The sequence below is a fragment of the Dendropsophus ebraccatus genome, chromosome 3 (genome assembly GCF_027789765.1).
Source record: "Dendropsophus ebraccatus isolate aDenEbr1 chromosome 3, aDenEbr1.pat, whole genome shotgun sequence".
NCBI classification, from domain to species: domain Eukaryota; kingdom Metazoa; phylum Chordata; class Amphibia; order Anura; family Hylidae; genus Dendropsophus; species Dendropsophus ebraccatus.
In genome coordinates, this window is record NC_091456.1 from 10,642,590 (window position 1) to 10,667,548 (window position 24,959).

At 43.7% G+C, this 24,959-nt stretch overlaps 1 protein-coding gene across 1 annotated transcript in view; it reads left to right on the top strand.

The window, feature by feature from the left end:
* Positions 1-551: 551 nt before the first annotated feature.
* The window catches only part of RHOF (ras homolog family member F, filopodia associated), a 47,892-nt gene continuing 23,484 nt past the window's right edge, over positions 552-24,959 (top strand). The window contains exons 1-2 of the mRNA XM_069964010.1: positions 552-805; positions 18,406-18,493. Coding sequence (XP_069820111.1) covers positions 644-805; positions 18,406-18,493 — 250 coding nt within the window. The 5' untranslated portion in view covers positions 552-643. The remainder of the gene's footprint in view (positions 806-18,405; positions 18,494-24,959) is intronic.

The following is a 24,959-nucleotide window of genomic DNA, read 5'->3' on the forward strand; positions in this document are numbered from 1 at the left end:
CGGTATATACATGTATGTGGGGCCCCTACACCCCGGTATATACATGTATGTGGGGCCCCTACACCCCGGTATATACATGTATGTGGGGCCCTTACACCCCGGTATATACATGTATGTGTGGCCGGGCCCCGGTATATCTGTGTGTGGGGCCCCTACACCCCGGTATATCTGTGTGTGGGGCCCCTACACCCCGGTATATACATGTATGTGTGGCCGGGCACCGGTATATCTGTGTGTGGGGCCCCTACACCCCGGTATATACATGTATGTGTGGCCGGGCCCCGGTATATCTGTGTGTGGGGCCCCTACACCCCGGTATATACATGTATGTGTGGCCGGGCCCCGGTATATCTGTGTGTGGGGCCCCTACACCCCGGTATATCTGTGTGTGGGGCCCCTACACCCCCGTATACACCTGCACACCGCAGTCACCACCAACTCTCTGAAAGTTTTGAGCGAAGTACACTCATATGAGCAGGTGGGCGTGTCTGCATTGACCACGTGATGCTACTGGCAGCCAATGGCGTGCGTCCGTCTCGCTCCCTCAGCTGCCGCCTGTAGGGAAGGGTGAGAGCTCGCGCAGTGCCGGCGGCGTGCGGACGGGTGACGGGTCCCGGTGCTCATGGACTAATCTACAGCAAACATGACCCAACAACCCAACGGGACCGTCAGTAATGGCATCCGGGAGCCGGACAAGAAGGGCGACAGCAAGGCCAAGAAGGAGGTCAAGATCGTCATCGTGGGAGATGGAGGCTGCGGCAAAACTTCTCTGCTCATGGTCTATGCCAAGGGCTCCTTCCCTGAGGTGAGTGCCGCACAGTGTGACCTGTTACCTGGACTCTAGAAGACGCAGTGTTGTGTAGGGTGTAGTGCACACTGAGAGAAAGACGCAGCTGACAGATACAGGATGTGTGTGGTGTCTGTATACAGGGGGAGTATATATATATCCTACCATTATACAGGGGGAGTATATATATATATATATATATATATATATATCTATCTATATATATATATATATATATATATATATATATATATATATATATATATATATATATATATATATATATCCTACCATTATACAGGGGGAGTATATATATATATATATATATATATATATATATATATATATATATATATATCCTACCATTATACAGGGGGAGTATATATATATATATATATATATATATCTATCTATCTATCTATCTATCTATCTATCTATATATATATATATATCCTACCATTATACAGGGGGAGTATATATATATATATATATATATATATATATATATATATATATATATATATATATATATCCTACCATTATACAGGGGGAGTATATATATATATATCCTACCATTATACAGGGGGAGTATATATATATATATCCTACCATTATACAGGGGGAGTATATATATATATATATATATCCTACCATTATACGGTGTGTGTGTGTGGTGTCTGTATATGAATATACATGTACATCTGTGAGTATATATCCTACCATTATACAGGGGGAGTATATATATATATATATATATATATATATATATATATATATATATCCTACCATTATACAGGGGGAGTATATATATATATCCTACCATTATACAGGGAGAGTGTGTATATATATATATCCTACCATTATACGGTGTGTGTGTGGTGTCTGTATATGAGTATACATGTACATCTGTGAGTATATATCCTACCATCATACCACTCTATGAGGAGACTCCGGGTGTGTATAGTGTCTGTATACAGGGGAAGTTTATATCCCACCATTCTACCTCTCTATAAGGAGACATAGGGTGTGTATGGTGTCTGTATACATGTATATATCCCACCATTATATCTCTCTATAAGAAGACTCTGGTTTCCGGCTTTCTTGCAGTCTTCTTGTCATTCTTCTTCTTCTTTGTTGGAGGGTTTTAGAGGGTCACGTGACTGGGTGCTTCCTTTATACCAGGGCAAGAAGTAGTCACCCTAAAAGTGGCGACCAGTGGTCTGTTTCCTATTGATATCGCACATTGCCAGGCTGGAGATTCAGGGCTGGTAACGCTGTCCCCCCCCCCCCCCCCCCTTCCTTATCCTGTGGCATCTCCAGCTGTTCCAGAACCACAGCCCCCATCATGGGTGTAGTAGTTGTAGAATAGCAGCAGAGCCCAAAGGGAGGCATGCTGGGATGTGTAGTTTTGCCACAGGTTGAAGAATAAGCACTATCCTAGTAAAGGAGTAGATCAGAGATGGGGAACCTTCAGACCCCCAACGGTTGCAAAACTACAATTCCCATCGTGTTTTGTAACAGCTGGGGGGTCTGAGTTTGACAGCCCTGAGATAGATGCTTCACACACCCACTGCTGTATTTTCGTATGATTGCCAGAAGCCCGGTACATAGAGAGACTGCTAGGGCTAGTGTTAGACAAAGCTGTCAAAATGTTCAGGTTTGGCAACATTATCCAAACACAAACCCTTAGCATTTGATCCCCCGTGGCTGGAGAAGTTGGATGCCACCCCCCCTAGGATTGGCAGGAAAATAGAAGTACAACCTGTGGCGGCATCCAACTTCTGCAGCCGCCCGGAATCAAGTGCTGAGGGTTTGTGTTTGGATATTGTTGCCAAACCTGAACAATTTCAATAAGGGGTCTTAAAGGTGTACTCCGCGTGGGAGGGCTTTCTTTTTCTAGGGCCGGGGAGGGGGTAGAAAACAACGACATCAACTCAAAAGATGCTATCTACCAACAAGCTGGAATTTTCCCACTCCTCGGCTGAACGCTCACACTAAGGGCACTATTACACGCAACCATAATCGGCCCTATCCGGCCGATTATTGTTCTGTATAATAAACACAACCATCAGCCGATGATCGTTGATATAGGTTTGGACCTATAATTGTCGGCCACCAACCACGCACTGCTACGTGTAATAGCGGTGCGCGGGCAGCGATTTGCAAAGTAAATACATTACCTATCCATGGTCCAGGGCTCCTCCCCGGGTCCCGCGCGCTGCAGTTTCAAAGCGGCCTACCTTAGCCGACAGGCCACTTAGCCAATCACAGGCTGGGACCGTTGTTCCTGGCTTTGGCTTCAAATCTTTGGCAGATAATCTGTCGCTGCCAGACAAGTTAAAGGGGTTCTCCAGTGCTACAAAAACATGGCCACTTTCTTTCAGAGACAACACGACTCTTGTCTCCAGTTCAGGTGCTGTCTCCGGCAGAAAGTGGCCATATTTTTGTAGTGCTGGATAACCCCTTTAATCTCAGAAGTGGAGGTGAGGTTGTTCAGCCGGGGACCAGAGATGGCGTCGGAGGACACTGGGGGAGGGCAAAAAGGTAAGAATAGACTTTTTATGTTCACCCTAAGGGCAGTAACATATTAAAAGTTTAAAATCAGCAGAATACCCCTTTAAGCCTGTGTGTTTCCATATCTTCATGGTTTATGAACAAATTAAGGTTTTCCAGCTTATACATTTACATGTCTCCATATTCAGATACCAGTTATCACCTCTAGCAGACATACAGGAACACTGGGAGCTTATAGAGAATCCCACTTGTTGATCCTATCCTAATTCCCATCAGTATAGAATACAATAGAAGAACTGACACCAGAATAAACTTATTGATTCATTGCTGCTGCTTTTTTTCCCCAAGACCATTGTACTTGGAACATAAGATCTATATGATAACCTTGTTCTTAATTGAACGTATTAAGCTCTTTTTTTTTTTTTTGGACTATCCCTATTAAAATTAACAGATTCAGAAACTGCAATCCTTAAAGTGACACTGTCACCCCCTTTTTGCATTGTGACATCTCTACACAGGTGTAAAGGGTAAGTTTTTAGCGTTTTTCATACCTTATTTCATATCATACGTCATGGTGCTTGTTCAAGTAAAAAGTGTCCTTTTGTCAACTGCTCCGCTGGCCCCGCCCCCTTGACGTCATTAGTTGGCCAACGTGAAGGGGGTGGGGTCTAGACCTTTTGGCCAGTCTGTTCCAATGGCCGGTGAGGGGCGGGGCCAACTGTGGCATTGTGGGCGGGGCTAAGTGGCGCTAAAGCCGCAATGCCACGCCCATTTAACGCAATCTGCAGTTGATAAAAGATGACTTTTTACTTGAACAAGCACCATGACGTATGATATAAAATAAGGTATGAAAAACGCTAAATTTACCCATTACAACCGTGTAGAGATGTCAGAATGCAAAAAGGAGGTGACAGTGTCACTTTAAATATTGCACTCATAAATAAACACATTAATTGGTGCCCATGTATTAACTGTAGAAGCCCTGCTGGTCTAAAGGAACAGTGTCATAGAAGGGCGGGGGGTTTTCTCACACTGGGGGCGGGCCGGTCTGCCTCCAATGCTTCTTTTTTCCATGTAAAAAACTTAACGCGAATGTACTGCTGGTACATTTGTTTGGGGCGAATGGGGTGAAATTCTGCGGCGAAACTCTCCGCTTGCTTCAGTGTCAGACCGCATCTCTATGGGAGGGCTCGCGTGCCTCCGCTCAAAGAATTGACATGTCAATGAGCAGAGGCGCGCGAGCCCTCCCATAGAGATGCGGTCTGACACTGAAGCAAACGGAGAGGGTTCTGCCATGGAATTCCGCCCCATTGTTTATTTATTTATTTTTATTTATATTATAGGAAAAGGGGGTGATTCAGACTTTTAATAGGGGAGGGGATTATTTATTAAACTTTTTTTTTTTTTTCTTTTTTTTTTTTACCACAAACTTTAACTTTTAGTCCCTCTGTGGGACATTTATTACTGCTCTGATCTTTCATAGAGATCAGTGTGGTATGATTGATTAGATCATTGCTGTATTACCCTGGGCTGCTACAGACCAGATCTATGGATTACCGAGCGGGGATCATCGTCATTCTGACGCTGAGGCCCAGATCGGTAAGAAGAAGAGATCTCCCTTTCCGCGATCGCATCACGGAGGGTAGATTCCACACACACACTAGACACCAGGGACAGGGGGACACAAGCCATTTAAAGAAGCAGTTCACAAAAAACTACGCCTGATTCGGACGATTATCGCTCTGTGGAATAGAGAGAACGATAAGCCAATGATCGTGTCATCGGCTGGTCGTTCATTTAGGTTCAGACCTAAAATCATCGTTCACCACCAGCGCATCGCTACAGTGGAATAGCGGTGCGCGCCGGCGACCGACTATCTCAGCAGCATCATACATTACCTGTCCGGGCTGCAGGTCTTCTTCCTCCCGGTCCCGCACAGCAGCAGCTTCGGAGCGGGGCTGTCTGAACTGACAGACTGTTTAGCCAATCCCTGGCCAGAACCGCCGCTGAGTGGTCTGTCAGTTCAGACAGCCCCGCTCCGAAGCTGCTGAGGCGCAGGACCGGGAGGAAGAAGACCTGCAGCCCGGACAGGTAATGTATGAAACAAGGGCTGCAAGGACATCGGTAACAATGCCCCTGCAGCCCTCGCTAACTATCATTGGGGCCGTGGAATAGGCCCAGTAAACGAGCGCCGATCTGTGATCGTTGATGAGCCCTGCTCGGCCCGTGCAATAGGACCCTTAGATTAGAAAAAAACTGCTGATATCTCCCTGCAGCCGCCCACCTCATCTTGCTGTTCTTGTTTTCTTTGTAGGTCCCGCTTTTTTGGAGGACTTAAAGGGAACCAGTCATCATGAAAATGCTTTCTAGGCTATTGCCATCATGTTATAGAGCAGGAGGAGCTGAGCAGATTAATATATATCTCTATTGGAAAATATTTAGTATAACATGTAATTTATAGACTGAAATCTTCTGTTCTTTCCAAGCTAAAGAGTCCAGGCCACTGAGTGACTCCGCCCACTAGACTCCTTAACACAATGAGCAGGGATTTCACTCAACATGTTACAAGTTATACTAAATCTTTTCCTGCAAAGATATATATAAATCTGCTCAGCTCCTCCTGCTGTATATCATGATGGCGATAAATTAGATAGTTTTGTTTTGGTGACCGGTTCGCTTTAAATCCAAACAAAATATGTAAATGAGCTCATTAGGAGCACTAGAGGCGTTCCTCGGCTCCAAAGTGCCTCTTTAGACCGGCATGCTTCTGCATAATTGAATATGTATAGGTAGGTGTGACCTAAGAAGGTAGTGGGCGGGCTGAGAAACGCCCCAAGTTATTAAAGGGGTAGTGAGGTGGTAAGCAATTATTCACAAAATAACACACATTACAAAGTTATACAACTTTGTAGTGTATGTTATGTTAGTGAATGGCCCCCTTCCCTGTGTCCCCCCCCCCCCCCTGAAAGTGTAGTGCTCTATACATTGTCACAAGATAGCGGACGGGGGTCGACGCAAATCAGGTGAGTATAGAGCACCACACTTCCAGGTCTAGTGTGGGTGGGGGGAACACGGGGAAGGGGGCCATTCACTAACATAACATACATTATAAAGTTGTATAACTTTGTAATGTGAGTTATTTAGTGAATAATTGCTTACCGCCGCACTACCTTTAACTCAAGTCATGCATACATAAATTTTTTTTTTTTTTTTTTTTTTTTAAAGTATAGCGCTGTTGGGCAGCACTACATGTATAACTGCCCCTTCCTCCCACAGTATTCAGAGACATAGGTGTCCTATATGATGTATATAAGAAGGGAGAGGAATACAGGCAGTATGCGGCTTTATACGTAGTGTCTGGGTGATGGGCTGGAGCGGTCAGAGGGCATGGCCGCATATTCTGTGTGTGGGGTCTCGTCAGTCTGTGGTTTCCTCTGATGCTCGGGTCATTCTGCATCCTGTTAACTTGGCCAACAGACGTAGTGTCTAAGGCTGAGAATTCAGATCATGAGACTCGCCAAGATGGAGACCAAGCAGTCGCTGTGTACTTCTCAGCTAAATGTTGTAACTAGGGATGAGGGAATTTACAGTGCTGGCAAAGCAAATCTCTTCGCTGCGCTCATCTGTCTTCTTTTGAACTCCGTGCCGCTCTGATCCGGGTGCATGGGAAAGCTGGATACAATCCAGGCACCCGGATTGAAGTGGCATGAAGTTCAAAAGCAGCTGTCTCCTCTATCTATCTCTCTTGAAAAGATGGTGTGAAGGCTACTTTTCCTATCCCTTCCTAACATAATACGTAGAAGGAGTGATGATATATAATATAAGGGGCTATGTTTTCATTCTAGTCAATCATAGATGTAGAACAGAGAACATAATGGCAGTGATTGGACCAGACCCATTAATTTTAATAGGTCCTGTTGTGTTATAGTGTTGCACTATTCATAATCGACAGAATCTGTAACACAGGCTTCTCCTCCAAGCCTTATGGTACTTTTACACGGAGCGATAATTCGCACGATTAACGATTTTGAATGAACAATGTTTTTTTCATAACGATCGGCGTTTACACGGAATGATACATCGTACGAAAAAATCGTTTTGCGATCACTTAAGCCTATCTCACACATAGGTGAATTCGTTGAAAGAATATTTACACGGAATGATCTGCGATTTTTTTGCAAACGATCAACGACGATTTGAGAAGTTGTTAAAAGATCAAAATGAACGATTTCTCGCTCGTCGCTTGATCCGTTCGCTGCGTTTACATGTACGATTATCGATCGAATTAGACCGTTATCGTGCAAATTCGAACGATAAATCGTTCCGTTTAAAACCACCATTAGAATGAACAATGTTTTTTTTTCATAACTATCAGCGTTTACACGGAACGATACAGCGCAAGGAAAAATCGTTTTGCGATCGCTTAAGCCTATAGGTGAAATCGTTGAAAGACTGTTTACACTGAACGATCTGCAAATTTTTTGCGAACGATCAAGGAAGATTTGAAAACTTGTTGAAAAATCAAAATGAACGATTTCTCGCTCATCCCTTGATCGTTCGCTGCATTTACACGTACGATTATCGTTTGAATTCGTTATCGTACAAATTCGAACAATAAATCTTTCCATGTAAAAGGACCATTAGGGCCCTATTCCATGGGACAATTATCGTTCGGATAATCGTTAAATCGCTCGGAACCAAGCGATAATTGTTCGGTTGAAAAGCAGTTAACGATTAAACGACAAACGAGAAATTGTTCGCTCGATAAGAACTGGATCTATTGTTATCCTTGCTCGTTCGCATGGAATAAGTCGTCGTTCCGTTGTTCACAGTAGCGACAAACACAATAGAGACGACAAGACGACCGCAAGAACGATCATAAGTAAAGATCCTCGTTCCGTGTAAATAGATGAACGATTTCAGGTCGTTTGAGATTGTTTATTGTTAACGATTATGCGATTGATAATCGTCCCGTGGAATAGCGCCCTTAGAGAACATTCACATGTCCGCCAATTTGCGGACGTTATGGACGGGGAAGGAATGTCATGGATTTGTTCCCTGCCCGCCATGATGTGTCAGGATCAGCCGACAGCGGGGAAACTGTTTGATTCAGAGCCGCGGCAATTCAATGAGCTTCCCCGCTGCCGGCATGATACTGCATGCCGGGCAGGGCACAAATTCCCTGTAAGTAACGTCCGCAAATTTGCAGACGTGTGAATGCCCCCTAAACACCAGGCTGGGTGGTCACATGAAATATTTTAGGTGCATTGACCTTTGAGAATTCAGCCTCGTGGGCTCCCATCACCTACATAAACAGAGGATTACCCTGTGGATTTTGTGCATGCCCTGCGTACTCTCCCGGCCGTTCAGCCAACTTTTATTTTATTACATGCTATAACTTCACCCATAGTTTCTAAAATTCCTCCATCTGGTAGCTGCAGTGATATTATAGTGCACATTGCATGACATGCAAAGAGTTAAACAGGGCACGGCCTCTTACTAGCTGTAAGGCACTGCCGAACACTTACAGAATTACTGGTATTTGGGAGAAGACTGCAATTTAGCCGTCCTCTTTTCCATCCCCAGGAATGTGGTAAATATACATCTCCAGCGGTGTAGGTTTAGCGTCACGCTACATTCTGCACATGTCACGCTGCAGGTTGGTCAGAGGCGTGTGCACCCAGACATTGGGTACAGAGACTCCGAGACCCAGGGCACAGAGCTCCCAGCTGGTCAGGATGGCAGAGGAGGCTTCTGTGCTCAGGGTTATTATGTGCCATGTACGTTATGTACTAGGCGACTGCTCCGGCTTTCATATTTCGCAGCGGGGCAGATAATTGTGGGTTCCTTTTCGTGTCAGCTGGAGCCGCAAATATAATCCTTTCCTCTGACTCCGCGGCTCGCTTTTCATTCCACGTGTGTGGGTTCGCCTTTCCTGAATGCACAGTACTGTGTTTGAGGATTACATAAATGCTAACATATGCTTTTTATTTGTATAATAAAAATTTTCTCTATTTAAAGAAGTACTCCGTCGAAAATCTTTATCTTTCAAATCAACTTGTTTTAGAACGTTATATAGATTTCTAATTTCTTTCTATTTAAAAATCTCCAGTCTTCCATTACTTATCAGCTGCTGTATGTCCTGCAGGAAGTGGTGTATTCTCTCCAGTGTGACACAGTGCTCTCTGCTGCCACCTCTGTCCAGAGCAGCAGCAGCAAATCCCCATAGAAAACCTCTCCTGCTCTGGAACAGACGCTGGAATACGCCTTTAGGGTGCGTTCACACCTACAGGATCTGCAGCAGATTTGATGCTGTGTTCAGTTACTTAAATGAAATCTGCTGCAGAAAATCCGCTGCAGATCCTGTAGGTGTGAACGCACCATTAACAAAAATAAATGCAGGTAGGTTTCAGGGTTATCTAATACACAGCCTTTGGCTGTCCAAGCATGATGGTATTTGTAGTTTTGCAACAGCTGGAGGGCCGGAAGTTTGACACCCCTGATGTAGTAAATCAGTAGGACCATTGGTGGCTGGGTGTCGCAACTGCAAAACGATGAGTAAGACAAGGGATGTTTGAGCCTGCCGCCTTTCTGATAATGCAGGCTCATTGTCTGAGAACAATACAGGCTGGTGTCTGACATATTTGCATGCACACCTACTCACATACATTATGGTTTCAGACCATTAGGAAGCAAAGTGCAACGTTGGTAGAGATAAGATTCTTACCGCACCTTTTACTCGCTTTTTCCCCCCCTTGGGTGATGGAGCTTTCAGTATCTTATACTAATAAGAATTTTAAGAATGCAAATGTTTGAGTTCTCATTGTCCTATTGTCTGGTGGAGTCACTTCACCTCTATACACCGCGGCTCAGGAAGCAGGTTGTTGTTGTTGTTGGTATATTCTGCATACTGCACTGGAGTTGTGCGGCCGGTTTGAGTGACAAGAACTTTTATTTGAGAATACAAATAATGAACTTTCCGACTTGCAGGTCTTGTTGTACGACCCAAATAAGCTGCTGATGCTTCTAATAGTGGACTTGGTAAGTGCTGTAATGGAGGATGGACAGTTTGACAGTGTGTGTTAGCACTTGCCAGGCCCATCCTGTGATCTACTGTAGTTTCCCATAGATTGTTCTACTTCTCAGTGACACTGAAAGGACTTTTTGAACATGTGGGGATTTTTATTTTTTTTTATTTTTTTTTTGTCTTTATTAAATTGTCGCTGTCATAACTTTTTTAAAATCTAAATCAGCAGAGATGTGATACAAAGCAAGTTAACAATTTTTGCATTTTTATTTAATTTTTTTTTTTTTTTTTTTTTTAGTTCTCATGCTTTATTACAAAGCTAGAATATGCAAAAAAGGGGTCCGTGGAGCCTCAGTTACGAGTCTCAAAACATGGGAATAGCCAGATATCCTTCTCTCCAGAGAAGGAAGCCCATTGCCAAGGGGTGCCTCCTAGTGGGGAGAGCACCAAACCACCCTGATACGTAGTCTCTCAGGTCCTCACTCTGTTGCGAGCTTTGGGACCTAAATAGGGAAACACCAGGGTGGCCCCTGCGAGTCAAAGTCTAACTCTGTGGCGAGTATAACGACATAAGACAAGGGTTACCAAGGCTAGGCATCCATCCACAGACTGCAGTTTTGGGGTATTTGCCCCTTGTCAGTGTGGAGTAGGATTCTGGCTACCGGGGGCAATGAAAAATAGACCAACAAAACACAACAATCATTGCCCCAGTAGCCAGAATCCTACTCCACACTGACAAGGGGCAAATACCCCAAAACTGCAGTCTGTGGATGGATGCCTAGCCTTGGTAACCCTTGTCTTATGTCTTTATACTCGCCACAGAGTTAGACTTTGACTCACAGGGGCCACCCTGGTGTTTCCCTATTTAGGTCCCAAAGCTCGCAACAGAGTGAGGACCTGAGGGACTACGTATCAGGGTGGTTTGGTGCTCTCCCCACTAGGAGGCACCCCTTAGCGATGGGCTTCCTTCTCTGGAGAGAGGGATATCTGCCTATTCCCGTGTTTTGAGACTCGTAACTGAGGCTCCACGGACCCCTTTTTTGCATATTCAAATTTTGTATGGGACACTCAATGGAGACTCGTAAAGGAGTACTCCATTGGAATTTTTCACTGTTTTCCCTGAGTTCAGTGATTGTTGTGTTTTGTTGGTTTATTACAAAGCTATACTTGTATCCAGGTCCAGTCTCCTAAAGGCTGCTATATAACAGCAATACTTACTGTATCCAGGTCCAGTCTCCTGAAGGCAGCTATATAACAGCAATACTTACTGTATCCAGGTCCAGTCTCCTGAAGGCAGCTATATCGAAAAACAGTTTAAATCTTTGTGGTACTGTACTTAAAGAGAAGTCCCACCATAGTTAAAAAGATGATGTGCGAACTTAATAAGAGCATACTTACCCATCACCTTGTCCCCGCAGCTCTGATTTACCGATTCCTGCCAGCTGCTGGTCTTCTGGTGGTAATGTCGCAGGTGGGTGAGCTGGCGACATAACATCCCCAGCTGCTGGCAGAGAATGACGTCTGGGACCTTACAGCGGCGGGTGAGAGCAGCCCAGTGGGGACTGGTAAGTATAATTACTTTATTACGTTCCCGCACTCCCCCCATTTTTATTTTTTATTTTTTTTAAAAACTTTAACAGACTGGCACAGCGCCGGGATGCCAGTGCTGCGGTCCTCTTTTTGAACTGCTGCCTGGTTCCCACTCATGGTGCCAGTGTATTACCGAGCACCGGCTGGGCATGAAGCACTGGGGGTGGGCCTGCCGGCCCCTAGTATGATTATCTCCCCTCCCCTCTGTGACGCGGCTCCATTGATTCTAATGGAGCCGCATCACAGAGGGGAGGGGCTTTAGTCACACTGAGGGCCCCCCCACAGTGCTTCATGCCCAGCCGGTGCTCGGTAATAGACTGGCACCGTGCCTGGGGACCACAGCAGGTGCACCCACATGTTGGTACCGGTCTGTTTATGTTAAAACAAAACAAAAAAGAAGCGATAAACTAGTTCACTATTTGCCTTTATCTACTTGCATATAACTGGGTCAGTTTCAGACGTTCACCGAAATAATGTGAACTAACTTTGGCCGTGAAAATCCAAACATCAGATAGATTATTCTTCCTTATTTTTGCCTCCTGGACATATTCTTGGCATAGAAATCTTCCCTTCCCTGCCAGTGATTGTTGTATATCAGATGCAGAGGCATTGCTTTAGTATTGTGTATGGAAGCTTTGGTGGTGAGAGGTGACACTGCATCTGACATGACCGATATCTTCAATGTCATCGACTGTCGTAATAATACAGTAGAATCTGAGGAGGAAGCGAGCTGTTCCTTCCCCTTAACTTAGACATTGGCAATGATCTATCAGTACTCGTTCTAGCTAGAAAACACACACACACACATATATATATATATATATATATATATATATATATATATATATATATATATATATATATATATATATAATATGTATAGGCAAAGAGGACTACTGAATCTTCAGCTCTATGCTGGCACTATAGGTTACATTACTTTTGTGTGATATTAGTTTTACATAGTTCTCTTCTAACACCTAATGCCACAAAGTATAGGGAACTTCCTGTGACTGCGGGTTGCAGAGCTGTGACCACAGACATTAGCTCTTCATATGCCGCCTGCACAGATGTGTACAGAGATGCTTGTACTGTATGTAGGCAGCCGCTCTGCTCGCCTTCCCACGCCCTAGACAATATTTGTAGAGCAACCAGAAATGTCAGTAAAGAAATTTAGAGGTACTCCGGCAAAAAAAAAAAAAGAAGTTCTAATCGACTGGTGTCAGAAAAGTTACACAGATTTGTAATTTATATATATTTAAAGCGAATGTACCATCAGGTACATTTGCTTTAATTTGACCGGCGGATAGATCGGCGCTGGCGCAAGGAAGCCGGTGCCACGGTCCATTTTTTGAACCACGGCCAGGTTCTTGTGTACGGAGCCGTTCTATCCACGGGTAGCGGGCTGGGGCTGAAGCACTGGAGGCGGTCCAGCCCACCCCCCGGTAGGAGGAAACCCCCGCCTCTCTATGATGCGGCTCCATTGATTCTAACGCAGGCAATTCTTCCCACTGGGGGCGGGCCAGCCCCGCCTCCAGTGCTTAAGCCCCGGCGCGGTACCTGTGGATAGAACGGCACGTACACAGGAACCGGGCTGTGGTTCAAAAAATGGACCGTGGCACTGGCTTTCCCGCGCCAATCTATCCGTGGGTCAAATTAAAGCGAATGTACCATCATGTCTTCCAGTACTTATCAGCTGCTGTATGTCCTGTAGAAGGTGGTTTATTCTCTCCAGTCTGGCACAGTGCTCTCTGCTTCCACCTTTGACCATGTCAGGAACTGTCCAGAGCAGAAGAGGTTTTCTATGGGGATTTGCTGCTGCTCTGGAAAGTTCCTGACATGGACAGAGGTGGCAGCAGAGACCACTGTGTCAGACTGGAGAGAATACACCACTTCCTGCAGGACATACAGCAGCTGATAATTACGGGAAGACTATAGATTTTTTTTAATTGAAGTAAATTCTGAATCTGTGTAACTTTCTGACACCAGTTAATTTAAAAGAAAAAAAAATAGCCGGAGTACCCCTTTAAGGCAGTATCATAGCAGTTAGTGGGAGTATTCCCTGATCAGTAAGCAGCTTCTATCTGGCTATTTCTCATGCTGTTGGTTGAGTCCCCAGTCTTGGCTTTCACCGGCTGCGGCTTTGACCTAATTGCTAGCGCCTGCTTGGTCAGATGGGAATTAAACTAACGAAATTTCTCCATTGAAGGTTTTTTCACACAAAGCTTATTCTGTCTTCTCCTCAGAAGTGGCAGCGGAAGCGCTGGTGGCCTTTAGAGTTGGTTTCTTTGTCAGTGCCGTTGGCTCGTGGTGTCTTGTACATGACTGCAGTAAGGGCAATCTGTCGGTGTGAGCGTTGCTTATGAGCCTTCCAATTATTTGTACAGCATTATGGAAATGTCTTGTTTGTTCCGCTGAATGTTTCCTGGACTGAACGTTCCCTGTGCCTCCGGTCTGGTTCTCATCATGTCAGACAAAAGCACCCCGAGTCTACCATCCAGTGCCCACTTTAATGTATTACTGTTGCTGCCTTATATTGTTGCGCACACAGGTCACACCACAATGGGAGAATGGTAGGATGTATGTGTAACAGAGCAGCTTCAGAAGCGTTTTGTTCTCTTAATCTTTTCTTTTAAATCAACTACTGCCTGAGATTTGTAATTTACTTCTATTAAAAAAAAAATCTTCAGTCTTCCAGTACTTATCAGCTGCTGTATGTCCAGCAGGAAGTGGTGTATTTTCTCCAGTCTGACACAGTGCTCTCTGCTGCCACCTCTGTCCATGTCAGGAACTGTCCAGAGCAGGAGAGGTTTTCTATGGGGATTTGCTCCTGCTCTGGACAGTTCCTGACATGGACAGAGGTGGCAGCAGAGAGCACTGTGTCAGACCTGAAAGAATGCACCTGCAGCTGATAGATAGTATAACAGGTGATGATTCCAGCACTCCAAAGATATTAAAATTCTAAAATTCTTCTTTAAATATCCATGTTAGAAGCAAAAATAGTGCAGCTTATGTTGTCTATGCAGATATACTCGTTTCGCACATGCGTGCTTAGTTATGATCAAGATTAAACACGCAAGCGCGAAACATGTTGATCTGCATAGACAACATGAACTGTACTATTTTTTGCTTCTAACATGGATATTTAATAAAGAATTTTAGAATTTTAATATCTTTGGAGTGCTGGAATCATCACCTGTTACACTAAATCTGTGGAATCCGTTCACCCTCTCTGAATATACTGTACCTCCTGCCATCTAAGAGGTGAGCTGACTGCAATGTACTTTATCTCTGTTAGTGGAAGTAGTAAATGATTTGAATTTTTTTTTTTTTTTTTTTTGTGAACTATCCCTTTAACAGAAAAAAAGACACCAGTTTTTCTTGTTTGGAAACTTTTGCTGTATATGTTAAATAGCGTTGGGAGCTGAACCTGTGCTGTAGATTTAGAAAAAAGAGGGAAACAAGCCAAGAGAATGTAAAAAGTCAAAAATAATAATAATTGCGTTTCAGCCTCATAAATTCATTTTCTTTCTCGCCTTCTCTCTTTACCTGCGATAGAAGATAGAAGAACCTAGGTATGCTCGGTGGAGAATAAATAGAAGAAATACCTAAGGAAATATTTCACACAAGTTTTTGTGTAGGAGGGAAAAATATAAACTGCTCGGTGGAGAATGAGTAGATTTTATTATTTTTTTTTTTTCCCTCCTACACCAAAACGCTGTGTAGAAGGTGTTGCGGGAGGTTCCCCGATCAGTATCAAGACCTTCTTCTTCTCTCCGGCGTACTTGAAAGGACTTGAAAACCTTCTCTTCAGTCCAAAACAAACCTAGAAATGTTACGTGTGTGTTTGCTTATAGAAGAACAAAACAACACGGGAATCGGCAAGTGTTGGAGCGTCTTGTCTGCTTAGGCTCAGTTCACACCAGCGTTTTACCGCTCGACCCGGCTCCATTTCTCTTTTCCATTTTGATAATCGAGAAACTGGACTTAGCCGATCTGTCAAACTCCCCATTCATTTCAATAGATATTTGTGTTCAGTTTGCATGAAATCTTTTAAATTTTTTTGGAAATGATGAAATGAATGGAAAGTACACAACATTTTTTTGTTTGTTTTTTACATTTATAGGGTTTATTCCCACGTCCGGTATTTTATGGATGCTATGGACAGGGAAGCCCTATAGTGGAGTGTCATTACAATGCCTGTCGAGGAAGCATTACACTACAGTGCTTCCCCATCCTTAAAATATGGGATGCAGTATTAAAGAGGAACTCCACGGAAAATATTTTTCTTTCATACAACAGGTTTCAAAAAGTGATGTAGATTTGTAATTTACTTCTATTTAAAAATCTCAAGTCTTCCCATTCTTATCAGCTGCAGAATTTGTTGTTGTATTTTCAGTGTGACACATTGCTCTCTGTCCGAGACAGGAAGTCGCCCATCCTCTTGCTGCCGATGCGCCGTTCCCGTTCGCAGCAGCCGGCTGTCAGCTTAAGCTTAAAAACTGGGTACATCACGTACCCGACTCCACCAGCTGAAACGCCACGGCCTGGCTGTGCAATCGCCGACTCAGCCAGTCACTGATTGGTTGGTCGGGCATTTAGCTGGGGTCGTGATATCGCAGCTTGTCTCGCTGCAGGACCCTGGCTGCTGTTAACCAGACCCAGAACCAGCGCATTGGAGACATAAGAACGGGTGAGCTCAGTTCTTTATTATTTTCCTGCCCCCACCAGCCTGCCGTTTTTGTCCTTCCATGGGACTTCTCCTTTAGGGTGCGTTCACACATACAGGATCTGCAGCAGATTTGATGCTCTGTTCAGTTATTTAGATCAAATCTGCTGTGATACGATGTGTGTGAAGCTACCCTTGAAGTGATCCTATCGCCCCATTTCTGTATGGGGGCTTCCCTACACGGCTGTAAAGCCTAAATTCTGCAGTTTTCATATCTTGCTTTACTATAGATTTCATGTTGCGTGGTCCTGTGAAAAATGCTTTTAATTGCCGTTTGATTGTGCTACCTGAGCGGAGCTTCATGGCCGTAGTGCCACTTAGCCCCGCCCATAACGCACCACAGGCTTTGCCCCTCCGTGACGTCATCGATGTGTAGGCCCTGCCCCCTCGGCCATTGGAACAGGCCAGCCTAGAGGTCTAGGCCCCACCCTCTCTAGGTCGGCCCATTCCAATGGCCACTGAAGGGTGGGGATTAGGGGGTTGACATCACAGAGGGGTGGGGCCTGTGGCACTGATGTGGGTGAGGCTAAGTGGTGCTATGGCTGTAAAGCCCCGCCCAGGTAGCGCAATCCAACAGCGTTAAAAAGCAGATTTCAGTGGACCAAGCACCAAGAAATCTATAATGAAAACTGCTGAATTTAGGCTTTACAGCTGTGTAGAGAGAGCGAGACGGTGACAATGTTGCTTTAAGGCCTCGTGCACATGGCCGATCTATGGCTCAGGTTTGTATTGTCCTATGAAGGTGTATGAAGCCTTTACAGTACCTTCCCCTGTCTGATTTCATACAGAGACGTACATATTTTATGTATCAGATAGACAAATAAATGGCTTCATATATAAGTGTGTGTGTATGTATGTATGTATGTATGTATGTATGTATATATATATATATTATATTATATTATATATATATATATATATATATATATATATATAATATAATATAATCTATATAAAATATTAGCTGAAGCAAGGGAAATAACCAGGAATATTCCGGAATAATACATGTGTATGACCTACAGCTCTAGAAGGTGCAACGCCCTAAAGCCGCTGGGCTGTTAGAAAAGCTGCTAATGCGTAACCTGTCACTTGACATGGACACAACAACATGAAAACACGTCTTGGTAGTAATCATATTTTCTCCAGTAACTTGATATTTGGTTTGGCCTAGAAACACATTGATTGAGTTAGTGTGTGCGGAATGGAGACAAACGCTGCTATTCTCTAAGGGTGCCTTCACACAGAGAGATTTATCTGACAGATTTTTGAAGCCAAAGCCAGGAACAGACGCTAAACAGAGATCAGGTCATAAAGGAAAGACTGAGATTTCGCCTCTTTTCAAATCCATCCTTGGCTTTGGCTTCAAAAAACTGTCAGATAAATCTCTTTGTAAAGGCACTGTAAGCAATGTCCAGTACCTGCTGTGCACAAGGCTTTGGGTGTCACAGCATTCAACTGTATGAGAATCCTGAGGATGCCCATACAGGTTAAAGGGACGCAAGCAGGTGGCTTAAACTTTGATACTGACCCCCGTGCTCATGTCCCCGATTGGCAGCTGCAGGTAGACAGAACATACTGTTTTTAGATTACCTGCCTATGGGCTGTCTCTCCTCTTGTAGATTAGCTACAGAAGAAAGAGTTAGTTATTTTAAGCTTTATTATTCCTACTTACTGCTTTCATGTTTTTTGTTTTTTGTTTTTTTTTTTTGTTTTTAAATGTTAATTTAATATATTTTAATATATTTTGTTGTTTTTTAACAGCAATATGCCCCATCTGTCTTTGAAAAGTACACCACAAGCATCACAATTGGAAACAAGGAAATCTGTCTGCACTTGTACGATACAGCAGGTAACTATTGTTTTTTTTAATTTTATCTTTCAGACTTATAGTATTTCATAGAATAAAAAAGGAAATTAACTTTTACAATATCCAACATCCCTTGTTTACACCTATTCATACCCTAAAGAGAGAGTTTATACTATAAGGATATGTTCACACAACGTATTATAAAAAGAACGGCCATTGTTTTCACTTTACACCATGGCCGTTATTTTCATAATAAAATGATTTGCATTGAAGTCAATGCAAAAAACAGCCGTTAATGAAACAGTTTATTAAACAACAGAGAAGCGCTTCATTATCTCTGCAATCCGCTTATCAGTCGGCTGCCTTATAACTGACTGACGCTCCTTCCCGGGTGCTCTGAAAACCAGGATCCAGTCCTAGGAAACTGGGAGAAGTTTCCCAGGACTGGACCTAGCTTTTCCCAGCACCCGGGAAGGAGCGGTAGTCTGTGATAAGGCAGCCGACTGATAAGCGGATTGCAGAGATAATGAAGCGCTTCTCCAAATTTTTTTTTTTTTTTTTTGCTGTAGATTCGCTTATCTCTATGCGCAACCCTCATCAAGCTGCCATTTTCCCTTACTCTATAGTTATAGTTGATTGTGGTGAAGATGCCTGCCTCTGCTTCAGGATAAATTCACACGGGCGGATCCGCAGCGGATTTTAAGCTGCGAATTCACAGCACAATCCGCTGCGGATCCTATGGTAATGAGTTTCAATGAGGATACATACTCGCAGCGGGATTTACTGCTAGTATGTATGTGACAGCGCCATTAACCACCACCTGCCGGGGCATACTTTACCTCTTCCCTGCTCCGGCTTGCTTCGGGGGCTTCTGCGTTTTCACGTCCCGTTCAGCCAATAAGTGCATTGCCCCGCCGCAGCCACTGATTGGCTGAACGGGACATGAAGACGCGGGAGCCCCTGAAGCAAGCCGGAGCAGGGAAGAGGTAAAGTATGCTCCCGGCAGGTGGTGGTTAATGGCGCTGTCACATACTTACTAGCAGCGGGATGTAAATCCCGCTGCATGTATCCTCATTGAAAGTCATTGCCATATGATCCGCAGTATAAAATCTGCTGCGGGTCCGCCTGTGTAAATTTACCCTTATGCTACTAATAGTTCATAAAGAATTAAGCTAATTACAAAGTGACCCTTCCCTGACTGCCTACTGAGCTGGTGCCACCGCTGGTTAGATAGTAGTAAACACATTCAGAACATACCTTGTGTTGCCTATTTCTATTTTATTTTTTTTGTCTGTACGCTTTTCACTCCTGTTGTAAAAAATGTTATCTATGTTCCTCAAGTCAGGATGATTACAACAATAGGCAACTTTATTAACTTTAATTTTATTTGACTGCTTTAACCCTTTAAGGACGGGGCCAATTTTTGCTTTTGCACTTTCGTGTTTTTCAAAGGCCGTGGTACTTTCATTTTTTGACCCACATGAGCCCTTTATTTTTTGTGCCACTAATTGTACTTTGCAATATCTTTTGCATTAAATATGCAGCGAAACCGGAAAAATTACTTGCGTGGTGAAATGAGAGAATTTTTATATATATACAGGGTTTTGTGTTTACGATGTTCTTCCTATGAAAAACTGACATGTTATCTATGTTCCTCAGGTTGATACAATTACAATGATGCAGCTGCATTTAACTGTCTTAATTGGTGATCGTCTGCGCCCGTTAATAGCCGCAGGAGTGGACACATGTCGTACGGGTATGGCATGTGTCCTTAAGGGGTTAAAAAAAAATAAATGCTGCAATTTTAAACAGATTTTTTTTATTACCGTCCTAAGGCCTTGTTTACACTATGTATTTTTTTTTTTATTAAACAATGGACGTTGTTGTTAATGGCAACAATGGCTGTTGGTAAATCACAGCGGCCGATTGTATTTACCCCTATGGAAACCCGGCCGGAGTGTATACACACTGTATACACTGCGGCCGAGATTCCATGCGGCCGCACAGAAAACATGTCGCATGACTATTTTTTGCGCCTGCTATTCATTGAATAGTGGACGCACAAAATAGACTGCGCAGACAATGTAAAGTGCAGCTCCCAGCCGTACTTTATATTATCTGCTATGACTTATTGGAGTGTGGGAACGCTTGAATGTGCCCATATTCCAGTTAAAAAGATGTGATGTTAACCTGGCCAGTACTGCTGTAGCGGCCGGGTTGAACATCTCAGACAGCGGCCGTTCTGTGACAGGGCCTTAAACGGCTGCTGTTATGCCATGTGTGAACATGGCCCTTATAACGCTTTTATTTTTTGATCTAAAGGGGTATTTGAGGTAGTTTTTTGTGCAATGACCTGCACTTTTTATCGGTAGCTTGCTTCTTTTGTATATGCGACTTTTTGGTCACTTTTACTCCGATTTATCTGGATGTGACAGCGGCGTGGTACAGAGAGGGCTCACGATGTCTGACGGACATGCCTCTATCTACTTAGGACTGATTATCTGACATTATCCTGGAAGGACCAATACCAAGTTTAGGGGTGAGTTCCATCTGGTGTAGCAGCTCCTAGTGGGTAGTTAGGGCTAAACAGGAATACCCCCCTCCTGCAATTGGGCCGTATCCTATTATTTTATTGTTTCTGTTTATATATACTCTTCTATGGTGGTTTTTTTCACATGTGAATACACCTATTACTTGGACCATACTAAGTCTGTCTACCACGCATGTCATTCCTTGAAGTATTCTATGTTTGTACTAGACAAGTGGAGACATTTTCTCCTATCATTGTTTCTATATCCACCTACAAAGAATGTGTGTGTGTTATGGAGCCATAGACGGTGGCAGTATGCCGAAATGTGGTGGTAATGTAGCAAGGAACAGACCTGTTTTGTAAAGAGGCGCAGAGTTTAATATAAGATATACAGATATATACATTGCTGTGAAGATGTGTCAAGAATGTGTAACCTAAGGGAGCCTGCTGTCTCTAATATACAGCAGCACTGGTGGCCGGGGTTCTGCAGAAGCTCAAAATTCATCAAACGTGTCTCCTCCTCAATTTCAAAATAGGGTCAATAATCACCTACGACTTTCCACCCTACTGCCAGAAAAATGCTAAAGAAACCTCCACCACCTCCTAACTACAATAGCTGGAACTACCAGAAAATATACATTTGTTCTTGTTGGTCATTAATGTGCGTTGATCTGATGCCGATTTTAAAAAAATAAAACAAACAGAAAATATATACATAGTTCGATAGTCGTTGGTTACGAATGAGGAATTACAGCGAACGATTAACAATGATTTTAGGTTCAGCTCAAAAGATGCCATCAACGACGCACAAACGATTTTTTGCCCGTTGTCTGCATTCACATGAAACTATTATAATCAAACTTTGAATGAGCAACTATTTTTCACACAATAATCATCCCGTGTAATTGTAAAATAATAATAAACATTATCACCCTGATTCTTTTATTTCTTAATTTCACTTTTTGTACATTGTTATGGGGGCGGCCAGATCGCCTGTGCTGCTAACAGCATTAAGTGACATGCTTTACAGCAAGACTCATGGACATAGACGACAATAGACAGACTCTGCCCCTTTGAGATGAATGTGAAACATTACTGAGCACGCTCTGTGACATGTGAAGAGGTCATTCCACAGAGAGCTGCTACTGTCTCCTCTATCTACTGGTGTCACATGACGCTGCATCGCTGTACAGATCACTTTACAGCAGCCTCCTCTTATCACCACAGACACAACAGAAAGTCAGCTTAGTTTTAGCCCTAGTGGTGAGAATGAGAACTGCAAGATATCAAGATTAATTTATGATATAGATTTGAAAATAAAAAATGTACAAAAATTATTTAAAAATGTTAACATAAAAACATAAATTAAGCAATAGGTCATTTTCTGATGACACTGTCCCTTTAATGTTCTGATTGGTGAGCCATGTTGGTAATTGAGGGATATTGAGCTCTCATCAGTCCCAACAAACTAGGGGTGTAGGGAAGTGGAGAATACTGGAATGAAGCAGTGTATTCACATTACCATATAGTACCAGCACTACAGACTAGAGAGCAGTTTCAGTGCTGCTTCTTGGATATTTATTACTACATTTGGTTGTCTGTGTAAGGGTACTATTACACGGAACGATAATCGGCCCTATCCGGCCAATTATCGTTCTGTGTAATAAAAACAATGATCAGCCGATGATCGTTGACATCGGCTAATCGTTGATATAATTGTCGGCCACCGACCGCGCACCGCTACGTGTAATATCGGTGCGCAGCCGGCGACTGACAATTTGCAAAAGAATACATTACCTATCCATGGTCTAGAGCTCCTCCTGCTCCTCTTCTCCCCTGGGTCCCGCGCGCTGCAGCTTCAGAGCGGCCTGTCTTAGCTGACAGGCCGCTCAGCCAATCACAGGCTGGGAACACCGCAGGCAGAGATTGGCTGAGTGGCCTGTCAGCTAAGACAGACCGCTCTGAAGCTGCAGCGTGCGGGACCCAGGGGAGAAGAGGAGCAGGAGGAGCCCTGGACACGGCATAGGTAATGTATACTACCAGTTTAGCAAGGGCTGCAAAGACATCGGTAAAGATGTCCCTGCAGCCCTTGTTAAACGATTATCAGGCCGTGTAATAGGCCCAGTAAACGAGCACCGATCGGCGCTCGTTTACATTTATTATCGGGCCTCTATCGCCCCATCTAATAGTACCCTAAGTAATGTTATATTCATGTAGCCGACTGTCAGCGTCGTATTTCCTGCTGATCTTTACTTTCTGACTAGACTCGTCTGGTTGCTACTTCTGGCAAGATATTTCCTGGAATTAGAGGATATAACAATACAGGCACTATAACTAGCAAGTGTGTGTGTGTGTGTATAGAGTAACTTGGTTTAAGAGCTCACAGTTTTGAAAAATTATGACTTGGTTTATAAGCATTGCTGCTCCCTGTACTGGGGGGGGGGAAATGTGAGTGGGGGAGGGGCAGGGTCTGCATAGTGGGGTCTACAGCCCTGTACTCTGACCCAGGAAGTCTCCCTCACCTTCCAAATTATAGCAGATTCACTTCAGGCTGGGGCTTACATCAGAGGACAGGACTGTGGAGGTAATCTCTCCATAGCTGTAACCCCTCTCTCCCCGGACAGAGTGCTGCATGTATGTGCCCACATCTGCCCTGCTCATTCCTTCCTGCTCCCTGTCCGCCCCTTGTGTTTCCCATCCTCTCCATTACTGTACAGTAACTTATAATATCACAGATTCTGCTTTTTTTATAATAAATAACATATAATATATATATGTTATATATGTTATGAATATGAACGGGATGATTATAGTCTACAGTCTGAAATGTACGCTTAGCCCATATCTCTATGCGGTAAAGCCTACATGGATTACCAGACAGATGTTACCGTTCTGTACATTTTATTTTCTACGTCTGTTTTAAGCTTCTCATAGTTTACCTTGAATGGGAAAAAATAATCCGGTACAGTAAATGGGTCTCATCAGGAACATGGCTAAAGTAAAACTGTCCAGAACAACCACAAAGGCTTAGAATGCTAAAGAAAAGGGCTAGCTGCCGAACCAGAGAAGAGTGTGAAACTGTTGCCGGTGATGAGATGGTCACCGCTCAGACGTCATATTAGCTGGGCTGTCGGATGTGCGAATGATCACTATAGGTTCCAGTAGGTTCTTCCTATGTCTTCCTATACTCATACATCTTCCTATGTGTAATGATTCAGTAAGGCTAGGTTCACATCATGATTTTGCAATCCATCTTACGGTATCCGTTTTGCAAAACGTACAGAAAAACGTAATGAGCCATATTTTTGTGTACGTTTCAAAATGGATCCCTTATGTTTTTTTTTTTCTATAATGTAAGTCAGTGGAAAACAGATGGCAGACAACAGCATCTGTTTTAACCATCCGTTTTTGCATTGTTTTTTTTTTTCATAGAGCGGATACATTTTCCTCTTCCCGTCAGTAATCTGTATATATACGTTCCTACTGCACATACCCTGTGCAATAGGAATGTATAAATACGTTCCTGTACTGACTGGGTTATTGATGTGAGCAGGAGCGCTGCAGGGATAGCGATGCTGCTCACATCAGTGTCTGGGGCCGAAGGTAATGAGAATCAGCTGCGATCCCGCAGCTGCGTCTAATTAACCCCTTAAACGCTGTAATCTACAGCGATCGCGGCGTTTAAGGTGCTCAGTGATAGATCAAGCATCTGTCACTGAGTGATCAGGACCCCCGCAGCCGTGCTGGGGGGATCCTGATCGCATGTGCTGACAGGCGGGGGTAAGCTCCTTACCTCTGTCCTGTCGGATCGGCGATCTATGTGTAGAGTCTGCTCTCAGGCAGGCTCTATACATAGATCGCCGATAACACTGATCTATGCTATGCCATAGCATAGCATAGATCAGTATATGCAATCTAATGGTTGCATATTTTACTGTGAATAAAAGTGTAAAAAAAAAAAAGTACTAAAAAAGTTTT